At 47.3% G+C, this 25,556-nt stretch overlaps 1 protein-coding gene across 1 annotated transcript in view; it reads left to right on the top strand.

The window, feature by feature from the left end:
* Window positions 1-25,556, top strand: part of LOC126199567 (paired box protein Pax-6) — a 370,240-nt gene that overhangs the window by 271,725 nt on the left and 72,959 nt on the right. Inside the window, exon 5 of the mRNA XM_049936489.1 lies at window positions 24,959-25,114. Within this exon, the coding sequence (XP_049792446.1) occupies window positions 24,959-25,114 (156 nt within the window). The remainder of the gene's footprint in view (window positions 1-24,958; window positions 25,115-25,556) is intronic.

The raw sequence follows: 25,556 nt of genomic DNA, 5'->3' as shown, positions 1-25,556 counted from the left end.
GCATCAGAGGCCAACATAACTGGTTTACGTAGACTATCTGTAACTGTGATGTCGTCTCTCCAACCATCAACTGGCAATAGTTGGTGGTTGGAGGGGGACATCACAGTAACAGGTAGTTTGCGTAAACCACTTATGTTGGCCGCTGATGCATCGTATATGTGGATCGTGATAATCGCTTCAGCATCAACTAAGGCCTGAAGATGGTACATTGAAGCGCTGAAACTGGTAGCTACGCAATAAATGACAACTTAAGTACGACTGTAGGTGTTTCATTTTCTTACAATACCATGCTTTTGTTCACTGCCAGGTCTCTGCAGACATTCTACAGGCATCTATGAATGTCTGCGTTTTTCTGGTTTTCCGACAAGAGGAACTCAATGGCAGCTCTCTACCTGGAACACAACTCTGTAACAGACGTCCCTTTGAAAGCTACGTTTAACGCCGCCGTCTGTCGGAACGTCATGAAACTAAAGTGTCTGAAGCGGGAACATTCCTCGATGACCCACGTCGAATTCTGCGTTTTTCAACCGAAACTGGCCGAGAAAAAAAATGTGTTGCTTTATTTATTGAGCGTCCCTCATAGATGCAGCAGTACCTTCATCAACGTTCACCGAATAAATTTCAGTAATTTTGTTAATAATAGACGTTCTAAACATATTGATTAACTGTTAAAAATCTTTACTACGGTCGGCCTTTCAGACAGTGTTCAGGACAGCCTGGCTTGCCTATGTCACAGCCTGGCTTGCCTACGTGCTCGTGCGCCTTCGATTGGGCATTTTGGATTTTAAAAGTGCTGCCATTCAACATATGTATAAATGAGGGCTGTTCGGAAAGTAAGAAACGATTGGTCGCGAAATGGAATTCACAGTGAAAATCGCAATTGTTTCATTGTGTGTTATGCTCATCCAGGCAGTTTCTCCTCAAAGAAATCCGTGGTTGATTCCTCAACCACAACTGCCCGTTAGAGTCAGCGTCCGGTGTCAACTGACGCAGCAGTGGCCGGGCGCTGAGCAGTAACTAAAGGACATAACCATTTCAGGCAGGAGCGCTCGCTCCAGCAGTGATTAACTCGATCGCTACGGCTGCCGTGTTATTCGATACCGGCCGGACGCGCACGTCTCGCTCGCTGCGGTAAATGTGAGAGCGACAGCGGCGAACTCTGTCTCTCTCCCGTGCAAGCCGTAGATGCGTATTTCCATACTAACGAGCGGGAGTAATGTTTTGAAAAGTGCCGAATTAATGGAGGGAATAAAGTGGCCTTAAAAACGAGCGGGGGCGGAGGCGGGGCGGCAGTAAGCACTGCGCAGCGATCGTTAACAGCGCGGGCCCTTGAATCTGGCGCCACGTGCGCTGCGCCGCCGTAAACACGCGCAGCGTGGGCGGAACGCCCTCTGTCCCACTCTGCCGTGGCCCGCCCCGAATGTCCAAAACATCGATGTAACGATAATCACCTGTAGATGGACAACCGAGTCAGTTTCGACAAAACTGACAAGGACACTAAGGTTTTCTTGGCCGTTTTCAGTTAAGGTAAAATCCTCAACACTGAGGTGACAGAAGTCGTGGGATAGCGATATGCACATATACAGATGACGGTATCATCGCGTACACAAGGTATTAAAGGCAGTGCATTAGCGGAGCTGTCATTTGTACTCATGCGATTCATGTGAAAAGGTTTCCGACGTCATTATGACCGCACGACGGGAGTTAACAGACCTTGAAGGCGGAATGGTAAATACAGATAGACGCATGGGACATTCCATTTCGGAAATCGTCAGGGAATTCAATATTCTGAGATCCACAGTGTCAAGAGTGTGCCGAGAATACTAAATTTCAGTCGTTACCTCCAACCACCGTCAACACAGTGGCCGACGGCGTTCGCTTAACGACCGAGAGCAGCAGCGTTTGCGAGGAGTTGTCAGTGCTAGCAGACGAGCAACACCGCATCAAATAACCAGAGAAATAAATGTGGGACCTAATATGAACGTGTCCGTTAGCACAGTGCAGTGAAATTTGATGTTAATGGGCTATGGCAGCAGACGACGGACGCGAGTGCCGTTTCTAACTGCAAGACATCGCTTGCATATCCTCTCATGGGGTCGTAATCGTATCGATTGAACGCTAGACGACTCGAAAACGGCCGGCCGAAGTGGCCGTGCGGTTAAAAGCGCTGCAGTCTGGAACCGCAAGACCGCTACGGTCGCAGGTTCGAATCCTGCCTCGGGCATGGATGTTTGTAATGTCCTTAGGTTAGTTAGGTTTAACTAGTTCTAAGTTCTAGGGGACTAATGACCTCGGCAGTTGAGTCCCATAGTGCTCAGAGCCATTTTTTGACTCGAAAACGGTGGCCTGGCCAGATGAGTCCCGATTTCAGTTGGTAAGAGCTGATGGTGCGGTTCGAGTGTGGCGTAGACACCATTAAGCCATGGACCCAAGTTGTCAGCAAGACACTGTGCAAGCTAGTAGTGGCTCCATAATGATGTGTGCCGTGTTTACATGGAATGGGTTGGGTCCTCTGGTCCAGCTGACACGAAATGGTTATGTTCGGCTACCTGGAGGCCATTTTCAGCCATTCATGAATTTCGTGTTCCCGAACAGCGATGGAATTTTTGTGAATGACATTGCGCCATGTCAACGAGGCACAATTGTTCGCTATTGGTTTGAAGAACATTCTGCAGAATTCGAGCAAATGATTTCAAATGTTCAAATGTGTGTGAATTCCTGATGGACCAAGCTGCTGAGGTCATCGGTCCCTAGACTTACACACTACTTAAACTAACTTATGCCAAGAACAACACACACACCCATGCCCGAGGGAGGTCTGGAACCTCCGGCGGCAGCGGCCGCGCAATCTGTAAGATGGAGCCTCAAACCGCGAGGCCACTCCGCGCGGCGCCCAGATTGCCCGACAAGAATCCCATCGAACATTTATGCAAAATAATCGAGATGTCAGTTCGTGCACAAAATTCTATACCGGCGACACTTTCGCAATTAGGGACGGTTATAGAAGCAGCATAACTAAATATTTCTGCGTGGACCTCCAACGTCTTATTGAGTCCATGCCACGCCGAGTTGCTGTACTACGCCTGGAGAAAGGAAATGTGACAGGATGTTAGGAGGTATCCCTTGACTTTTGTCACCTCAGTTTAGTTTGTTAGACTCTGCCATGCCCCTCTTTAAATTCTTCGTACTAAAGGGACATTTCGAACTTTATACGGATCATCTTCAGGATCTTCTAGTGTTCCCGGTTAGCTCTACAAAGACCTGTGTCACGTCCACTTATAAAGGGAATTTTTCTCGCTCTTTTTCTGAAAAATGGGGTTATTAGGTGAAATTCTTCCTGGTACTCCTCGTGGGCCATCCTTATTGGATTGGTAGCGAAACAGGCAGAGGAAGAGAGTAGAAGTGTCCGTCAAAATACACGATAATTCAAAATGAATGAGACAAAAAGGGAATACAGTAATGACTGTTTCACAAATACACTTATAGACTGAAACGTTAACTCTCACAGTTTAGTTGGTAATAATGTAACACTGGAAAGTCGATGTTATTGTTATTCGCTGGCGTTATTAGGCGAAATGGTGGCACCTGCGATAGAAAAGGCGTATTGTACCACAGAATACGCAAAAACATCAGCAATAATCGTTGTTCAAAGATGTTGTTGAACCAAATTCGGTAAAGCGCTTCTCACAGTCACAACACAGCTGGTTGGCAATGGAATTCGGAGAGGCAGGATGCATATGCAAGAAGGGAATCATAGGATGGCTGTCCGTCGATACTGAAGTAGTGAAGGTTTCGAGAGCAATAGTACGATATACGACAGAACCTGTTGGAAACGAACGTATTGTGCCATCAGAGAAGTGAATGTGTCGCAATGTTAGTTGTCGCGTACGTTGTGCAAGCGTCTGCAGTTCAAGGGTTACAGGATTCAAGTGTTGCCGGCGCTAAAACCAGCCGATAAACTAAAAACGGGGACGATGATGCGCTGATTTTCAAGCGCGGATGGAGGTGGATCGTTTCACAGAGAGACTTGTTTTCTCTGACGAAGCGACATTTTACTTCAGTGGCACAGTGAACATGCATAATTTGAAAGTATGTGGTAGACAAAACCCGCATGCCCCTCTGGAACACGATCGTGATTCTCCGAAACCTGATTTTACCTGCATCATAATCAACTGCACAGACTTTGGTCCTTTCTTCTTCACAGAATCTTACAGGCATAACCTATCTCTATATGCTTTCTTTCTGGTTGTTGACTCAGGTGACGGAAAATGTTCCCGGCTTCATTTCGCTGTGGGACGGAGCCTAGCCACAGAGCCCCGCCAGATTGGCATAATTTCATACATAACGTACGAGGTGCGACAATAAAGTAATGAGACTGATTTTCTTTGCAACATGTGGCAACCCTGCAGGCTTGCGTAGGCACAACATCTTTGACCTTGGTCTATAAGCTGCTTCTAGTCCAAGTGGCACATCGCTGCAACTGCTCAGTCGTGAGTAGTGCTGTAATATGTTAACACTTGTTTGTGTCTCTCGTCACGGAAATGGAACAACATAATATTGAGCAACGGTATGCCATTTCTTTCTGCGTGCATTTGGGTGAAAACGTGACGACAACTTACGGTAAGCTTCAGAAGGCTTTTGGAGAGGAGGTTATGTCAAGAGCTCAAGTTTTTCGTTGGCATAAAATATTTAGTGAAGGCAGAACGAATGTTGAAGATGAAGACCGCTGTGGACGACCATCAACCTCACTGACGGATGTCAACTTGGCCAGGGTGCGTGAACTTGTACGATCTGATCGAAGATTATCCGTGAAAATAATTGCCGTAGAACTGAACATCAATCGCGAAACGATTCGTCTAATAATAACTGAAGTTCTTGGTATGAGAAAGATTTGTGCAAAAATGGTCCCCAAAAATGTCACACCACAACAGCGAGAAACACGGAAAAACGTGGCAGCCGATCTGTTAGAGCAAACAGAAATCAATCCAGAATTGTTGAGGCGTTCAAATGGGTCAAATGGCTCTGGGCACTATGGGCCTTAACATCTAACCTAAGGACATCACACACATCCATGCCCCAGGCAGGATTCGAACCTGCGACCGTAGCGGTCGCGCGGTTCCAGACTGAAGCACCTAGAACCGCTCGGCCACACCGACCGGCTGTTGAGCCGTGCTGTCACTGGTGATGAAAGTTGGTTTTTTCAGTACGATCCAGAGACGAAACGCCAAAGTTCGCAGTGGTGATCAAAGGGATCACCCAGACCAAAAAAGGTCGCATGTCAAAGTCAAAAGTGAAATGCATGCTTGTGTACTTCTTTGATTCCAAGGGAATTGTTCATAAAGAGTGAATGCCTCCTGGACGAACAGTTAACCAATATTACTACAAAGAAATTTTAGAAAGACTTCGTAAAAGAGTTCTTCGCGTCCGTGCCAACATTGCTGATAATTGGATTCTGCATCACGATAATGCGCCATCCCATACTGCTCTGTCAGTACAAAAATTTTTAACTTCAAAACAAGTTTCAGTATTACCACAGCCACCTTATTCACCAGATATCGCTCCGTGCGACTTTTTTCTATTTCCAAGAGTCAGACGGCGGTCAAGGGTCACCATTTTCGAACAAGACAAAATGTCCAAAAAGCTATGACGAGGGTCTTGGAGGATACCACAGAAGATGAGTTCCAGAAATGTTACCATCAATGGCAGAAGCGCTGGAAAAAGTGTGTGCAATCCGAAGGGAATTACTGTGAAGGAGACAACACTAAACTTGACTAAAACGGTAAGCAACATTTTTTTTCACATCAGTCTCATTACTTTACTGTCGCACCTTGTAGATAGTTATCCCAGTGAATATCCTCCATAGCTCCGGGTTGGTCGTGCTCGGTCGAATTATGTGCCGTTCATAGTATGCTGCCCCCCCTCCCCCCCCCCTTCCCTGATCGCCCGAACTTAGCACCAAGGCAGCTAAAGCACCGGAGAGTCAGCGCGTTTTAGCTCCACTCATCGGACCACGCTGGAACGGGTCTGGCAGGAAATTCAGTGTTAGATAGACATCTGCTGTGTCACAAACAGAGCCCGCTCGCATCATACATTTGTGGATGGCCATAGGAACTATGAGAGTTAATCCTCAGTCAGTATGTGTATTTGTGTAATTACGTCATTTCTGTACTCACAGGAATACTTTTTTTGTATCATTCATTTTAATCATCCTGTATCTACATCTACATTTATACTCCGCAAGCCACCCAACGGTGTGTGGCGGAGGACACTTTACGTGCCACAGTCATTACTTCCCTTTCCTGTTCCAGTCGCGTATGGTTCGCGGGAAGAACGACTGCCGGAAAGCCTCCGTGCGCGTTCGAATCCCTCTAATTTTACATTCGTGATCTCCTCGGGAGGTATAAGTAGGGGGAAGCAATATATTCGATACCTCATCCAGAAACGCACCCTCTCGAAACCTGGACAGCAAGCTACACCGCAATGCAGAGCGCCTCTCTTGCAGAGTCTGCCACTTGAGTTTGCTAAACATCTCCGTAACGCTACCACGCTTACCAGATAACCCTGTGACGAAACGCGCCGCTCTTCTTTGGATCTTCTCTATCTCCTCTGTCAATCCGACCTGGTACGGATCCCACACTGATGAGCAATACTCAAGTAGAGGTCGAACGAGTGTTTTGTAAGCCACCTGCTTTGTTGATGGACTACATTTTCTAAGGACTCTCCCAATGAATCTCAATCTGGCACCCGCTTGACAATGACTGGATACGAATCTTGCGCCTGACAATCGGTTTGAAACTCGACAGATCAGTGAATGCCGATCTATCCTAACTACGCTCATGCTCTTAAATTAAGGATAATCGCAGAATGTGATGCCACACAACGTAGCACTACTCAAAACTGGCGCTAATAGCATAGGCACATAGGGAACACACACAACACAGATCTGTAAGTCCACGGTATTGGTGATAAGTTGAGAAAACCTTCCCGAAACACATGTGCTACAAAACGCCACTGTACCCTGGGCATGTACCCCGACGTCAATATGGGATATGATCACCATTCACACGTACACAGGCCGCACAACGGGTTGGCCTACTCTGGATCAGGTGGTCGAGCAGCTGCTGTGGTATAGCCTCCCATTCTTGCACCAGTGCCTGGCAGAGCTCCTGAAGTGTCGTAATGGGTTCGAAGACGTGCAGTGATACGTCGACGGAGAGCATCCCAGACGTGCTCGATGGGCTTTAGGTCTGGAGAACAGGCTGGCCACTCCATTCGTCCGATATCTTCTGTTTCAAGGTACTCCTGCACGATGGCAGCTCGGTGGGGCCGTGTGTTATCATCCATCAGGAGGAAGGTGGGACCAAATGCACCCCTGAAAAGGCGGACATAGTGGTGCAAAATGACGTCCCGATACACCTGACCTGTTACAGTTCCTCTGTCAAAGGCATGCAGGGGTGTACGTGCACCAATCATAATCCCACCCAACACCATCAAACCATGACTTCCATACAGGCCCCTTTCAAGGACATTAAGGGGTTGCTATCTGGTTCCTGGTTCCCACCACATGAAAACGCGGCGAGAATCAGTGTTCAGACTATACCTGGACTCGTCCGTGAACATAACCTGGGACCACTGTTCCAATGACCATGTACTGTGTTCTTGACACCAGGCTTTACGGGCTCTCCTGTGACCAGGGATGAGTGGAATGCACCTTGAAGGTCTACGGGCGAGTAAACCATGTCTGTTCAGTTGTCTGTAGACTGTGTGTCTGGAGAGAACTGTTCCAGTGGCTGCGGTAAGGTCCAGAGCAAGGCTACCTGCTGTACTCCGTGGCCGTCTGCGGGCACTGATACTGAGATATCCGTCTTCTTGTGGTGTTGTACACTGTGGACGTCCCCTACTGTAGCGCCTGGACACGTTTACTGTCTGTTGGAATCATTGCCATAATCGTGAGATCACACTTTGTGGCACACGGTGGGCCCATGCGACGATGCTGTGCATAACGTCATCAATATCCGTTCTTTGAGCCATTTTCAACACACAGTCACCATTACCATATCTGAAAACGTCTGCGCACTTGAGTACTGCACCGTACTCTGACATGCACCAACACACGTTTGCGTATGTGGACTGCTCCCAGCGCCACCGTGCGTCGACTGCAGGTCAAATGCACCGCCTGGTCATACCCAGAGTTGATTCAGACCCGCAAACCGTCCACCAGAGCGTTGTTTCACCATGTATCAGCATTATCCTTAATTTATGAGCATGAGTGTACAGGGTGATTCAAAAAGAATACCACAACTTTAAAAATGTGTATTTAATGAAAGAAACATAATATAACCTTCTGTTATACATCATTACAAAGAGTATTTAAAAACGTTTTTTTTTTCACTCAAAAACAAGTTCAGAGATGTTCAATATGGCCCCCTCCAGACACTCGAGCAATATCAACCCTATACTCCAACTCGTTCCACACTCTCTGTAGCATATCAGGCGTAACAGTTTGGATAGCTGCGGTTATTTCTCGTTTCAAATCATCAATGGTGGCTGGGAGAGGTGGCCGAAACACCATATCCTTAACATACCCCCATAAGAAAAAATCGCAGGGGGTAAGATCAGGGCTTCTTGGAGGCCAGTGATGAAGTGCTCTGTCACGGGCTGCCTGGCGGCCGATCCATCGCCTCGGATAGTTGACATTCAGGTAGTTACGGACAGATAAGTGCCAATGTGGTGGCGCTCCATCCTGCTGAAATATGAATTGTTGTGCTTCTTGTTCGAGCTGAGGGAACAGCCAATTCTCTAACATCTCCAGATACTGTAGTCCAGTTACAGTAGCACCTTCGAAGAAAAAGGGACCAAAAACTTTATTGGCTGAAATGGCACGGAAAACGTTCACCTTAGGCGAGTCACGTTCATACTGAGTTGTTTCCCGCGGATTCTCAGTGCCCCATATACAGACATTGTGATGGTTGACTTTCCCGTTAGTGTGGAAAGTTGCTTCATCACTAAACACAATCTTTGAAACGAAAGATTCATCTGTTTCCATTTGAGCAAGGATAAAATCACATAAATCGATTCTTTTAATCTTATCAGCTGCAGACAGTGCTTGAACCAATTTCAGACGATAAGGTTTCATAACTAACCTTTTTCGTAGGACTCTCCATACAGTTGATTGTGGAATTTGCAGCTCTCTGCTAGCTCTGCGAGTCGATTTTCCTGGGCTGCGAACAAATGCTTGCTGGATGCGTGCTACATTTTCATCACTCGTTCTCGGCCGTCCAGAACTTTTCCCTTTGCACAAACACCCATCCTCTGTAAACTGTTTATACCAACGTTTAATACACCACCTATCAGGAGGTTTAACACCATACTTCGTTCGAAATGCACGCTGAACAACTGTCGTCGATTCACTTCTGCCGTACTCAATAACACAAAAAGCTTTCTGTTGAGCGGTCGCCATCTTAGCATCAACTGACGCTGACGCCTAGTCAACAGCGCCTCAAGCGAACAAATGTACAACTAAATGAAACTTTATAGCTCCCTTAATTCGCCGACAGATAGTGCTTAGCTCTGCCTTTTGTCGTTGCAGAATTTTAAATTCCTAAAGTTGTGGTATTCTTTATGAATCACCCTGTAGTTTCCGAACAAACACTGCAAAGGAGAATGCAGGCGATAAGACATTTGGAACCGGGTCCACAGCTACGGAGCGTCTCGTGCGCTGCTGGCACCGACGTGTCTCGGAATTTTCCCCGATTCACTGTTCAGCCCGGAGCACTCAAACGTTTTTTGGAAGAAAGCGCTCTTCTAGTGTAGCGGTACGTGTCACAGTCTTCCGCCACGCGTATCGGAACGGCACCCGCCGTCCATTAGCCGGTATAGGCAGTAATGCGGCTCACGGCCAGACACTATCCACTCGGCGATTCTTATCGCGGCGGCCGCAGAACAATCTAATTGTTGGGCGGCGTGGCGTTTAATTGCGGCGGCAGCGGCCCACAAAAACGGCTCGGCCGCCTCAGTCGTAGCCCCGGGCCGGGCATTAATTAAAGCAGCTGTCGCCGGGAAGACGGATGGCCTCCCCAGGTACCGCCGAGGTCAGCCCCGCCACCAGAGCCCTCTCAGGAAATTACTCCTAGGCTACAAGTGACAGCTCCGAGTGGCGCACAAATGGGGTCAGCTACAACCACCACATTTTTACCTCACGAGCCGCGCTGTCTTGTATGCGCCGCAGTACTTCCGATCGCGTTCACGGATGACATGTAGAAAATACGACTGTACGCTTCCGGATGCGCCGTGTTTCTAAATTCGTCGCTCTTCTCTTCTCGTGAGACGCGCTATCCGGACAGTTTTCTTTTGCCATTTACATAGTGGTTTAACTGGAAGCTAGTGAAGCGGGAACTACCACGTATGATGGAAAAAAACTAACGGTCCGAATAGGCCTAGGAAGACCCTATGGGGCCGACCGACAGCCATGTCATCCTCACCCGCGTCACAGAATGCGGATGTGGAGGGGCATGCGCTCAGCACACCGCTCTACCGGCCGTTGTCAGCTTTCATCACCGAAGCCACTGCTTCTCAAACAAGCAGCTCCTCGATTGGTCTCACAAGGGCTGAGTATTACTCGCGCGCCAGCCGGTGTGGCCGAGCGGTTCTAGGCGCTTCAGTCTGGTACCGCACGACCGCTAGGTCGCAGGTTCGAATCCTGCCTCGGGCATGGGTGTCTGTGATGTCTTGTGACAGCCAGAGCGAGAGCACCAGCAGCAGCGAGTACTGTTTGTATAAAGCGTTTATTTTGCATTTTGTTTACGACCTTCCACTAAGGAAGGGATTCTATTAGTGTTTATCTGCTCTGCATAGTAACTAACAGTTCTTGATAAAACTTTACGTAGTTTTCGTGTTAGATTTCTTAGTGTTTTCTTGATCGTTTAGAACAGAAAGCGCCCTAAAACCGTCTTTTGTTTGTTTCGCGGCCGTTAGCCACTAGTCACTTGAATCAGCAGTTGTCTTGTGACAGCCAGAGCGAGAGCACCAGCAGCAGCGAGTACTGTTTGTATAAAGCGTTTATTTTGCATTTTGTTTACGACCTTCCACTAAGGAAGGGATTCTATTAGTGTTTATCTGCTCTGCATAGTAACTAACAGTTCTTGATAAAACTTTACGTAGTTTTCGTGTTAGATTTCTTAGTGTTTTCTTGATCGTTTAGAACAGAAAGCGCCCTAAAACCGTCTTTTGTTTGTTTCGCGGCCGTTAGCCACTAGTCACTTGAATCAGCAGTTGTCTTGTGACAGCCAGAGCGAGAGCACCAGCAGCAGCGAGTACTGTTTGTATAAAGCGTTTATTTTGCATTTTGTTTACGACCTTCCACTAAGGAAGGGATTCTATTTGTGTTTATCTGCTCTGCATAGAAACTAACAGTTCTTGATCGTTAGGAGAGAAATGCATTTTGTACTTATTTGCTGCGCTTAGCTTTTAAATAGTTTTTCTGGGAAAACCTAGCGTAGTTTTCGCGTCTCGTATTTCAGTGAGTGTTTCTTGATTATCAGAGTAGCTCATCAGAAGATTATCTTGGGAATTTGTCACCGTATAGAGTAGGGTAAACATAGTCATGTGTAGGGACTGTGGTTGTTGTGAGCGGACGCAAGGAGAATTGGCCACTCTTCGGGGGCAGGTGGAGGCTTTGTCTGTTAGGCTCATCGAGCTCGAGGCGCAGGCGTCGGCTCGTAGTGGCGTTGGGGCAACTGTGGTGAGACCTATGCCTACTTCGGTGGCCTTGGAATCACGTGGAACCCCTGATGTCGCTGCGTCTTCCGGCAGTGAGCATCTTACCGGTAAGCCATCACTCTAGGGTGAATGGCGGACAGTGGTGGGCTCGCGTGTGCCTGGCCGAAAGGCGAAGGTGGGATCTGGCCGCGTGGCAGCTGCCTTACCCCTTTCCAACAGGTACGGGGTGCTTCCTAGTGGTGATGACATCGTTTCCGAGCCACCACAGGATGCCTCGCCTGTTGGGCCAGTGGCCGATTCTCCGGCAAGGTCCCGACAGTCACAGAGGGCGGGCCTATTAGTTATAGGGAGCTCCAACGTTAGGCGGGTTATGGAGCCCCTCAGGAAAATAGCGGGTAGGTCGGGGAAGAATGCCAGTGTGCACTCGGTGTGCTTGCCGGGGGGTCTCGTCCGTAATGTGGAGGAGGCCCTTCCGGCAGCTATTGAACGCACTGGGTGTGACCGGCTGCAGATAGTAGTACATGTCGGAACGAATGACGCCTGCCGCTTGGGTTCTGAGGCCATCCTTGGTTCCTTCCGGCGGCTGGCTGATTTGGTGAAGACAACCAGCATCGCACGCGGAGTGCAAGCTGAGCTTAATATCTGCAGCATAGTGCCCAGAGTCGATCGCGGTCCTCTGGTTTGGAGCCGTGTGGAGGGTCTAAACCAGAGGCTCAGACGACTCTGCGACTATAATGGTTGCAAATTCATCGACCTCCGTTATTGGGTGGAGAACTGTAGGGCCCCCCTAGACAGGTCAGGCGTGCACTACACACCGGAAGCAGCTACTAGGGTAGCAGAGTACGTGTGGCGTGCACACGGGGTTTTTTTTTAGGTTAGAGGGACCCCCCCTTGGGCGAAACGATAAAATACCTGACGGCTTACCAGAGAGAACATCAGCATCGTTGATAAAGAACGTCCGTCCTCAGAGACCAAAAACAGGAAAAGTTAACGTAATATTGGTAAACTGCAGGAGTATCCAGGGCAAGGTTCCTGAATTAGTAACGCTTATTGAAGGAAATAGTGCGCATATAGTATTAGGAACGGAAAGTTGGTTAAAACCGGAAGTGAACAGTAACGAAATCCTAGACACAGAATGGAATATATACCGCAAGGATAGGATAAACGCCAATGGTGGAGGAGTATTTATAGCAGTAAAGAATTCAATAATATCCAGTGAAGTTATTAGCGAATGCGAATGTGAAATAATCTGGGTTAAGTTAAGTATCAAACGTGGGTCAGATATGATAGTCGGATGCTTCTATAGACCACCTGCATCAGCAACCGTAGTAGTTGAGCGCCTCAGAGAGAACCTGCAGAACGTCGTGAAGAAGTTTCGTGATCGTACTATTGTAATAGGGGGAGACTTCAATCTACCAGGTATAGAATGGGATAGTCACACAATCAGAACTGGAGCCAGGGACAGAGACTCTTGTGACATTATCCTGACTGCCTTGTCCGAGAATTACTTCGAGCAGATAGTTAGAGAACCAACTCGTGAAGCTAACGTTTTAGACCTCATAGCAACAAATAGACCGGAACTTTTCGACTCCGTGAATGTAGAAGAGGGTATCAGTGATCATAAGTCAGTGGTTGCATCAATGACTACAAGTGTAATAAGATATGCTAAGAAAGGAAGGAAAATATATTTGCTTAACAAGAGTGATAGGGCACAAATCGCAGAATATCTGAGTGACCACCATCAAACGTTCATTTCTGAGGAAGAGGATGTGGAACAAAAATGGAAAAAATTCAGAAACATCGTCCAGTACGCCTTAGATAAGTTCGTACCGACTAAGGTCCAAAGCGAGGGGAAAGATCCACCGTGGTATAACAATCATGTACGAAAGGTACTACGGAAACAAAGAAAGCTTCATCATAGGTTTAAGAGTAGTCGCATCATAGCTGATAAGGAAAAGCTGAACGAAGCGAAAAAGAGCGTAAAGAGAGCAATGAGAGAAGCATTCAACGAATTCGAACATAAAACATTGGCAAACAATCTAAACAAGAACCCTAAAAAGTTTTGGTCATATGTAAAATCGGTAAGCGGATCTAAATCCCCTATTCAGTCACTCGTTGACCACGATGGCACCGAAACAGAGGACGACCGAAGAAAGGCAGAAATACTGAATTCAGTGTTCCGAAACTGTTTCACTGCGGAAAATCGTAACACGGTCCCTGACTTCAGCCGTCGCACGGACGCCAAAATGGAAAATATTGAAATAAACGATATCGGAATTGAAAAACAACTGCTATCACTTAGTAGCGGAAAAGCATCCGGACCAGACGAGATACCCGTAAGATTCTACAGTGAGTATGCTAAAGAACTTGCCCCCTTTCTATCAGCAATTTATCGTAGATCTCTGGAAGAACGTAAAGTACCTAGCGACTGGAAGAAAGCGCAGGTCGTTCCCATTTTCAAGAAGGGTCATAAATCAGATGCGAATAATTATAGGCCTATTTCGCTTACGTCAATCTGTTGTAGAATAATGGAACATGTTTTATGTTCTCGTATTATGACGTTCTTAGATAATACAAATCTCCTTCATCATAACCAACATGGATTCCGCAAACAGAGATCATGTGAAACTCAGCTCGCCCTATTTGTCCAAGAAATTCACAGTGCCGTAGACACTGGCGAGCAGATTGATGCCGTATTCCTGGACTTCAGGAAGGCGTTTGATACGGTTCCGCACTTACGTTTAGTGAAAAAAATACGAGCTTACGGAATATCGGACCAGGTTTGTGATTGGATTCAGGATTTCCTAGAAGAAAGAACACAACATGTCATTCTTAACGGTTCAAAATCTGCAGATGTAGAGGTAATTTCGGGAGTACCGCAAGGAAGCGTGATAGGACCTTTATTGTTTACAATATACATAAATGACTTAGTTGACAACATCGGTAGCTCCGTGAGGCTATTTGCAGATGACACAGTTGTCTACAAGAAAGTAGCAACATCAGAAGACTCGTACGTACTCCAGGAAGACCTGCAGAGGATTAATGAATGGTGCGACAGCTGGCAGCTTTCCCTATACGTAGATAAATGTAATATAATGCGCATACATAGGGGCAGAAATCCATTCCAGTACGATTATGCCATAGGTGGTAAATCATTGGAAGCGGTAACGACCGTAAAATACTTAGGAGTTACTATCCGGAGCGATCTGAAGTGGAATGATCACATAAAACAAATAGTGGGAAAAGCAGGCGCCAGGTTGAGATTCATAGGAAGAATTCTAAGAAAATGTGACTCATCGACGAAAGAAGTAGCTTACAAAACGCTTGTTCGTCCGATTCTTGAGTATTGCTCATCAGTATGGGACCCTTACCAGGTTGGATTAATAGAAGAGATAGACATGATCCAGCGAAAAGCAGCGCGATTCGTCATGGGGACATTTAGTCAGCGCGAGAGCGTTACGGAGATGCTGAACAAGCTCCAGTGGCGGACACTTCAAGAAAGGCGTTACGCAATACGGAGAGGTTTATTATCGAAATTACGAGAGAGCACATTCCGGGAAGAGATGGGCAACATATTACTACCGCCCACATATATCTCGCGTAATGATCACAACGAAAATATCCGAGAAATCAGAGCAAATACGGAGACTTACAAGCAGTCGTTCTTCCCACGCACAATTCGTGAATGGAACAGGGAAGGGGGGATCAGATAGTGGTACAATAAGTACCCTCCGCCACACACCGTAAGGTGGCTCGCTTAGTATAGATGTAGATGTAGATGTAGGTTAGTTAGGTTTAAGTAGTTCAAAGTACTAGGGGACTGATGACCTCAGATCTTAAGTCCCATAGTGCTCAGGTGGTGGTGGTGGTGGTGGTTAGTGTTTAACGTCCCGTCGACAACGAGGTCATTAGAGACGGAGCGCAGGCTCGGGTTAGGGAAGTATTGGGAAGGAAATCGGCCGTGCCCTTTCAAAGGAACCATCCCGTCATTTGCCTGAAACGATTTTAGGGAAATCATGGAAAACCTAAAGCAGGATGGCCGGAAACGGGATTGAACCGTCGTCCTCCCGAATGCGAGTCCAGTGTGCTAACCACTGCGCCACCTCGCTCGGTCATAGTGCTCAGAGCCATTTGAATCATTACTCGCGCAAACGAAATTGACACCCGGCGCGATGGCTGATGGGAGCGACCGTAAATGGGAAATGATTTTACGGTCGCTCCCATCAGCCACCGCGACTGAGTGTCAACTTTATTTGCGCGTGTAATACACCCCTCTTCCCAGTAGCGCTCGACAGACCCGGATGTCACCCATCCTTGTGCTATCTATGGCTGATAGTCTTTGGTGATCTGACGGGAACCGTCCGCAGCTCGTGGTCTCGCGGTTGTGTTCTCGCTTCCCGAGCACGGGGTCCCGGGTTCGATTCCCGGCGGGATCAGGGATTTTCACCTGCCTCGAGATGACTGGGTGTTTGTGCTGTCCTCATCATTTCATCATCATCCAGGAAAGTGGCGAAATTCGACTGAGCAAAGGTTGGGAACTTGTACGCGCGCTGATAACCGCGCAGTCGAGCGCCCCACAAACCAATCATCATCATCATCTGACGGGAACCGGTGTTGCCACTGCGGCAAGACCGTTGGCATCGATGAGAGGGCTTCCCCTTTCTCATTCTACTCTTACATCTCAGTACAAATTCCGCAAGCAGCCGTTAGGTGCATGGCGGTGGGTACCTTAAACAAGTCATTTCCTTTCCTATTCCACTCATAAATAGAGTACGGGGAAAATCGCTCTCTATATCCCTCCGTACGGGCACTAATTTTTCTTATCTTCGTGGTCCTTACAAGAAATATACGTTAGCAACAGTCGAACGGGTCTGCAGTCACCTTCAGACGCCAGCTCTATAAATTTGCTCAGTAGTCATCTTCCCTCCAGGGACCCCCATTTGAGCTCACGAAGCATCCCTTAACACTCGCGTTATGTTCGAATCTGTGAGGCCGCGCGGGGTAGACGTGCGGTCTAGGGGTCTTGTCAAGGTTCGCGCGGCTTTGAGTTTTCACACAAAAAATCGGAGGCATTACTTTCCAGCACGCTCTTGTACAAACAAAGAATTAGTTACGCATATTTATTTTGTTTTAGGTGATCCACCACCAATGAAATATCCCAAGCAGTACCTGGATTGGAACCCGGCTCTCCGCACGGCAGTCATCAACACTAACACTCAGCTAAGGAGGCGAACAGATACATAAAAGAAAGGAAGGAAGATTAGCGTTTAAAGTCCGGTCGACAACGAGATCCTTAGAGACGGAGCACTACGTCGGACTGTGTCAAGGATAGGGGACGAAATCGGTCGTCCCCTTTCAAAGGCATTAGCATGGAGTGATTTAGGGAAAGCCGGCCGCTGTGGCCGAGCGGTTCTAGGGGCTTCAGTCCGGAACCGCGCTGCTGCTACGGTCGCAGGTTCGAATCCTGCCTCGGGCATGGATGTGTGTGATGTCCTTAGGTTAGTTAGGCTTAATTAGTTTTAAGTCCAGGGGACTGATGACCTCAGCTCTTAAGTCCCATAGTGGTTAGAGCTATTTGATTTAGGAAAATCATAGAAAATCTAAATTAGGATGGTCGAACGCAGATACGTAGAGGCTTCAAGAATTTCTTCTAGTGTCCGCCCTGAAAGGTGTTACCCGAAGTTTTCTGAGCAACTATTCATGTGGTGGCACGGCATAACGTGGCGTCATTTGAGTGGCGCCATCCGAATCGGGAGGTTTCCCCCTGTGCAGCTTCGCTGGCGTCTGTTGAGTGGCGTGACTTTAGTTGCGGGTGGGGATCCAGCTTAATTCATCGCGGTGGTCCGTGCTCACGAAAGCCCGCCGCCTGAAGACGTGTGTCGGCGGCGCGGTCAACGCCCCCCACCACTACCCCTCGCCGCCCAGCCCCGCCCCCTCGCGGCGGCTGCTGAAGGCATCAGGGTGGTCCAGCACAGCGCACGCGCCACGCCGTGCCAGCGGCGATCGGCGAATTGCTGCCACCCCTGCCGCCATCTGCACTCTTCGGTGCGGCCTTCCCGTTCTATTGTGATACCGAGCACAGTAGAGATCAAAAATGAGCGGCGTGTACTCGCTTTAAGCTTGCCGGTGAGTCCTGTGACGTCATCTCCGAACTGGGGCCATCTCCGTGACTCAACTCTTGAGTCTCTGCGACTGCCCACTCGTCACTCGAGTGTGTCGTCGAGTACAAGTGGACTCCTCCCACGTAGAAAGGAGAACGAGTACACGAGTTCGCGAGTACAACCGCGGACTTCCTTCATTCCCGCTACACACGCAACCTTTTCGAGAAAAATTTCCGCCATTTGACTGTAAATTACTGTTCATTTATTTCACTTTTATGAGTTCGTCCTCGTAACCACCCTCAAGTCGAAATGTCACAATATGTCCGTCCAGACTAAATGACATTAGCAACCACTGCGCATAGCCGTTATTATTTACTAGTATAATGACTGATTGGTTAGCAGTGAATATTGTTGTATTTAGACATACATTTATGTAGGTGTGTGTTTATATATATTACACTATTGGCCATTAAAATTGCTACACCACGAAGATGACGTGATACAGACGCGAAATTTAACCGACAGGAAGAAGATGCTGTGATGTGCAAATGATTAGCTTTTCACAGCATTCACACAAGGTTGGCGCAGGTGGCGACACCTACAACGTGCTGACATGAGGAAAGCTTCCAACCGATTTCTCATACACAAACAGCAGTTGACCGGCGTTGCCTGGTGAAACGTTGTTGTGATGCCCTCGTGTAAGGAGGAGAAAAACATACCATCACGTTTCCGACTTTGATAAAGGTCGGATTGTAGCCTATCGCGATTGCGGTTTATCGTATCGCGACATTGCTGCTCGAGGGGTCGAGATCCAATGACTGTTAGCAGAATATGGAATCGGTGGGTTCAGGAGGGTAATACGGAACGCCGTTCTGGATTCCAACGGCCTCGTATCACTAGCAGTCGAGATGACAGGCATCTTATCCGCATGGCTGTAACGGATCGTGCAGCCACGTCTCGATCCCTGAGTCAACAAATGGGGACGTTTGCAAGGCAACAACTATCTGCACGAACAGTTCGACGACGTTTGCAGCAGCATGGACTATCAGCTCGGAGACCACGGCTGCGGTTACCCTTGACGCTGCATCAGAGACAGGACCGCCTGCAATGGTGTACTCAACGACGAACCTGGGTGCACGAATGACAAAACGTCATTTTTTCGGATGAATCCAGGTTCTGTTGACAGGATCATGATGGTCGCATCCGTGTTTGGCGACATCGTGGTGAACGCACATTGGAAGCGTGTATTCTTCATCGCTATACTGGCGTATCACCCGGCGTGATGGTATGGGGTGCCATTGGTTACACGTCTCTGTCACCTCTTATTCGCATTGACGGCACTTTGAACAGTGGATGCTACATTTCAGATGTGTTACGACCCGTGGCTCTGCCCTTCATTCGATCCCTGCGAATTCCTACATTTCAGCAGGATAATGCACGACCGCATGTTGCAGGTCCTGTACGGGCCTTTCTGGATACAGAAAATGTTCGACTGCTGCCCAGGCCAGCACATTCTCCAGATCTCTCTCCAATTGCAAACGTCTGCTTAATGGTAGCCGAGCAACTGGCTCGTCACAATACGCCAGTCACTACTCTTGATGAACTGTGGTACCGTGTTGAAGCTGCATGGGCAGCTGTACTTGTACACGCCACCCAAGCTCTGTTTGACTCAATGCCGAGGCGTATCAAGGCCGTTATTGCGGCCAGAGGTGGTTGTTCTGGGTACTGACTTCTCACGATCTATGCACCGAAATTGCGTGAAAATGTAATCACATGTCAGTTCTAGTATAATATATTTGTCCACTGAATATCCGTTTATCTTCTGCATTTCGTCTTGGAGTAGCAATTTTAATGGCCAGTGGTGTAAGCGCCGTAATTGTTAATACACTTATCCCCCTGCGAGACAAGACGGTCAAATACTTCATAGAATAATGTTTTCGTCGGCCTACGGAACCATGATTGTATCCAAGCGTGCACCTCTTCGTATAAAGGAAGTCTACAGCCATGAATGTCTTTCCTCAGGTATCCAAACGTATGACAGTCGCATAGGGAGGGATCGGAACATGTGGGCCTGTCTATGTGTTGCAAAGGCTGTTTCGAATACGCTGCAGAAGTCTCGCTGGGAAGCCCTAACACTTCCTCCACGCAGTCCAAACCTCTACCCAAGCGATTTTCAAATTTCTGGAGCATTCGTGGCCGTCGATTTGTTTCGGACGAAGAGATGCGAGGCTGGATGCATTCATGATTCCGCATGCAACCGCAAAGGATTTTCCATGAAGGCATTGACCATACTGTCTCGCAGTGGGTAAATACGAGGGTTGTCATGGCTCTGAGCTCTATAGGAGTTACCTTATGAGGTCATCAGTCCCCTAGACTTACAACTACTTAAACCTAACTAACCTAATGACATCACATACATCCATTCCCGAGGCAGGATTCGAACCCGCGACCGTAGCGGTCGCGCGGTTCCAGACTGAGGCGCCTAGAACCGCTCGGCCACACCGGCCGGCCAGAAAGTAAGTTCCGATCGTTCACGAAATAGAAAATCCGGTAAAATTTTGCATAGATGTGTTGGGCAGTGTCTCTAGTATGCCCATCGATCGTGTCGCGTCGCTCTTTTCAGTTTTGAGTGAGCAGTGAGCACGTAAAGATACGTAGGGTATAGCGTCTCCCGCCAAGTATGAGGGCCTGGTTAGAGATTTCGCCTGTGTCATGCAGCCCACAATACACAACTGTCGAGCAGTTCCTTCTTCATGCCAATTCTCGGCCGCACACTGCAGGGGCAATGAGGACGCTCCTGCAGCGTTTCCGAAGGGAAGTGTTTGATCACCCACAATACAGTCCGTAATTGGCTCGCCCTGAATCTCATCTCTGCTCACAAGAACCGCCGGCAATGGAGACGAAATGTTTCCGCAGACAACGAGCTGCAGACCAGTGCAGATAACTTTCTGAAAGCACAGGCGGCTGCTTTCTATGACGAGGATATTGGAAAGCTGATACAACACTTCAACAACACTCGAAGTTGGAGCCGCAACTATGTAGAGAAGAAGGTGGAAGGTGTACCTAACTGTTGCAAATACGAGTAAAACGTTTCCGGTTTTCACTGTGGTTTCCATTTCATGACCGGTCGGGACTTACTTTCTGTACAACCCTCGTATATCAACACTTACGACGAATACTTTGAAATAATAAACAGTTTACTTACTTTTTTCGATCTGACTCGTTTTCAGTTGTCTTTCCCCTATAGTTGAGAAGATATGCTGAGGCTTCACTTCAAAATATTCAAATCTTATGGGACTTAACTGCTAAGGTCATCAGTCCCTAAGCTTACACACTACTTAACCTAAATTATCCTAAGCACAAACACACACACCCATGCCCGAGGGAGGACTCGAACCTCCGCCGGGACCAGCCGCACAGTCCATGACTGCAGCGCCTGAGACCATTCGGCTAATCCCGCACGGCGGGTTTCACTTAGAAAGAAATTACGCATTTACAATCTTTCTGTATAACGACAGCTCTCTGTACCTACGAATGTTAAGGAGCGCCATTTGTGATTCGTATGGAATTTTTCCGAATGTAAACGATCTGTACTGACGTTACCGTAAAAATAGTTCTTGCCGGCCGCTGTGGCCGAGCGGTTCTAGGCGCTTCAGTCCGGAACCACGCGGCTGCTACGGCCGCAGCTTCGAATCCGGCCTCGGACATGGATGTGTGTGATGTCCTTAGGTTAGTTAGGTTTAAGTAATTCTAAGTCTAGAGGACTGATGACCTCAGATGTTAAGTCCCATAGTGCTCAGAGCCATTTGAACCACTTTTGAATAGTTCTTGAATTAAGTATACAGTGACTGGCAGGCTGAAAATTAGAACAGACCTGTATTAGACGTGCGCTCTTGCATCTTCATTTGCCATTTGCCGAAAATTATTCGGACTGTAAACGATAAGGTGAACGATTGTGTTAATTTCCTTATTGGGGAACATTGCACATAGTTTCGCTTTAGAATGTTTCGACTGCAGTGCATAACTGCATAATTCTTACGAGTCGTACAGGAAAGGTAAGGTTTTGTTCTGACAGAGAGACTTTTTAGTTCACATTCTGACAATCTCTGACTTTGTATCGGACCTCCGTTATGTCTAAATATTGGGGTAAATCTAAATAAGTGAGAGGTAGTAGACCAGTTCCTTTCATACAGGTCCACTGATTTTGTGATTCTCCAAGATTGTCATCTTTCCTACCAGTTTTCATACTAGGTTGTTGGGGAAGCCATCTAAGATATTATTCATGCACCAGGTGCTTATTACTTTCATTTAGAGTATCATTTAAACATATTTTAAAATTCGATACATACAGCTCCCAGGTACGGTTGAATCTACCACATACTCAGTCCGAATACAATCGTTTTTAGTGTTAGACCGCGTTATTATGAAACAGTAAATCAGCTATTAAGCTGAAGTTCTTCAATGATGCGGCCAAATTTTATTCAAATCGACGCTGGTTGTGGAAGCCTATTATTCACTTCATTGAATTCGTTTATATTTCCTCTGCAAACAATAATGCTTTTAAAACTATTTTGTCTTTTGAAGTCTCAGTGCGTGATCAGTGAAACTTGTAAATCTGTCCTGTAAACTCGGTACCATTTACCTACATCGGATCTTGATATCAATATCACATGGAACATCGAAAGCTGTTATACCCTTGTGCGGTTTTCTGTGTGTCGAAGTAAAATAACATTGCCGTCTGTTTGTAGATATCGTTACGCCTTTCTAAAGGAGAAAAGTTATCACTGAGAAACTCCGAGACGTGTCTTTATCGAAAAAGGTTGCCCCTTGCATTCGCAGAGACGGAAGCAGTTTCTGTTCCACGACAATCGTTTTAATCACGCCATATCCTGAATGAAAAATAAACCACCGTCCTCTATTTGTTCCAATATAGCGAGCACGGAAAAGAGTCCATTAATAATTGCGGTAGCAAAACAAAAAGCCGTGGCCAATATTATGAGCGACTGGAGCGGACGCGCACGCGGCCGCGAGCGTGACGAAGCGAGTCTGCAAGTTTTAATTACGCGGGGCGGCTGGATCGGAGCAGCGCCTGAAGGCAGGCAGCCGAGCGTACAGGCGCGTGTGTGTGTATCGCGCTGCTGCAGGCGCAGCCACGCGAGTGGCGCGCGGTGGAAGAGTGGGGTAGAGTAGAGAAGGCAGCGCAGGCCACGAGTAAACATGAGGCTCGCTGCCAGTCGCGGGGAGGGTGGTGGGGGTGGGGGCGAGGGATGGGGCGGCAGGTCCTCCCTCATCGTAAACTCGCTGCTCATTCGCTCTACATGGGCCTTCGTAGCACACATCTTCCGCCATTGTCCAGCCTAATACACTCAGTCAGAGAGTCACTTAGTCACGGAGTCAGAGAAGAGTAGGGAATGAGGAATCGAATAAAATTTTCAGGATCAATATAGGTCGGAAGTTCTCCATTATGGAGCTCCCAACTAGCGATGAGCGCATGGGAATTTGTGCATTTTAACCAACTTGCCCCACCTAACACCTGATAACAGCCCAGCAGCTATGAGCAATTCCATCGAAAGGAAGGTTCCGGGTTCGAGTTACGAAAAACTGTTCAGATGTGTGTGAATTCCTAAGGGACCAAACTGCTGAGGTCGTCGGTCCCTGGAGTTACTAACACTACGTAAACAAACTTATGTTAAGAACAACACAAACACTCATGCCCGAGGGAGGACTCGAACTTCCGGCGGGAGGGGTCACTCAATCCGTGAAATGACGCCTCAAACCGCGCGGCCACTCCGCACGGCCAAGTTCCGATCTGGCGTTTGGGGTTCGTTTCCAAAGCTGACTGACCAGCTCAGCATACTTTCACGCGAGGGGCCAGGAGATCTAATCTCGAATGACCGAAAAATCTAATTTAAAAATTTAAATTTAAAATATTTCTCTTCGTTGCTTAGCCGGCCGGTGTGGCCGTGCGGTTAAAGGCGCTTTAGTCCTGAACCGGGCTGCTGCTACGGTCGCAGGTTCGAATCCTGCCTCGGGCATGGATGTGTGTGATGTCCTTAGGTTAGTTAGGTTTAATTAGTTCTAAGTTCTAGGCGACTGATGACCTCAGAAGTTAAGTCGCATAGTGCTCAGAACCATTTGAACCATTTTCTTCGTTGCTTTTTAAATAGCTTTGTGTAGACTTAATACGTAAATAGATAAAATAGTACACCATTTCAAACGGTCAAACAGACACTACCATACAGTGTCAATCAGGTTGTGCGACCAAATCTATAATAACAATATCTCAGAACATTAACTTGTCCATACTATACCACGAAAAGAAGTTTGCGTTCTTTTCCATATATGTGTGCAACAAATTGACGAGATGGCAGTGGTTCTTCAAAACTCAGAAACGTGAATCCATCTAATCCAGTGAAAGTGCTGTGTGCTACAATCTAACGCATACACTTAGAGAACAGAAAGAATGAAGTAAACAATAGAAAATCTTACGCTGAAGATACTTAAGGAATAAAGCGAAACGTATTTGGTCGTAACAAGACTTTCATTACTGTTGAAAAACACGATGATTATTCTGTACAACTTATATTAATATTTAATTAATTAATACACAGTCCTACACTGTCCATGAATAAAAATATATTTTGTGAGTACTGTATTCTTACTCCGTAGTCAAAATTCATGTTGCCCCAATACTGAGAAAGACGACATTTTTGCATTAGATTTTGAAACTGACAAATTAAGTGTGATTGCATTACAATAACAAGTATACAATTAGATGCAAGAGGTTATTTTTTAAGACGTGCAAAGACAAACTATCTCCAGCCTGAAAACAAAAAAATTAATTTGCATAATTCAGTTTTTTCGGTGAGGTAATTAAAACTTTATGACCACTTTTCGTAATATTATCTGTGCTATATATAGTAGAGGCAATGCTCCTATCTCAGATTAAGCTCGAGATCCACGATTAATGGAGGAGTGAACCAGTGGTCAGACCATATTCATCACACGAGATGTTCCATATTCAGGTTCGTGTGGCACAGTATGCAGTGGCGAGGCCTGACCTCTGGTTCTCTGCTAGTGTACTGCCAACTGAACAACCTCGCTCCTGCGCTGAGCACGTTGTGTGGTTTGTGCCGCAGTGACGGGGGAGCTGTCACACGAGACGACGTCTGACGGCAACTCGGAGCACAACTCGTCGGGCGACGAGGACTCTCAGTTGCGCCTGCGCCTCAAGCGGAAGCTGCAGCGCAATCGCACGTCCTTCACCAACGAGCAGATCGACTCCCTCGAGAAAGGTACGTCTACGCGCCGCCTTGCTCTCTAATTGCAGCTTCTCTGCCATCACTCACGACTTCTAAACACACTGATGAACCAAAACATTACGACCACCTAGTTAACAGCGTGATGGTCCACCTTTGAAATGCAGTACAGCATCGATTCTGCATGTCATGGATTCTACAAGCGCTTAGTAGGTTTCCGGAGCTATGCGGTACCAAATGCCTACGCACAGATCACGCAATTACGGACCTGTGATTTGTGGGCACGGAGGTGATGGCACTCGAGAGCGTACCAGTTATCTTCCGTCGGGATCAGATCAAGCATCAACGTGAATTCACTCTGATCCTCCTCAAACCACTGTGGCACCGTTTTGGCCTTGTGACACGGGCAGTTATCGTGCTGGAAGCTGTCTTCGTCGTCGATGACGACATCAAGAATGAAAGGATGCGTGTGACCCTA

Source organism: Schistocerca nitens, chromosome 8, assembly GCF_023898315.1.
Source record: "Schistocerca nitens isolate TAMUIC-IGC-003100 chromosome 8, iqSchNite1.1, whole genome shotgun sequence".
Lineage (NCBI taxonomy): Eukaryota > Metazoa > Arthropoda > Insecta > Orthoptera > Acrididae > Schistocerca > Schistocerca nitens.
Note: the sequence above shows the minus strand (reverse complement) of the source record. Positions and strands in the feature narration are given on the sequence as shown.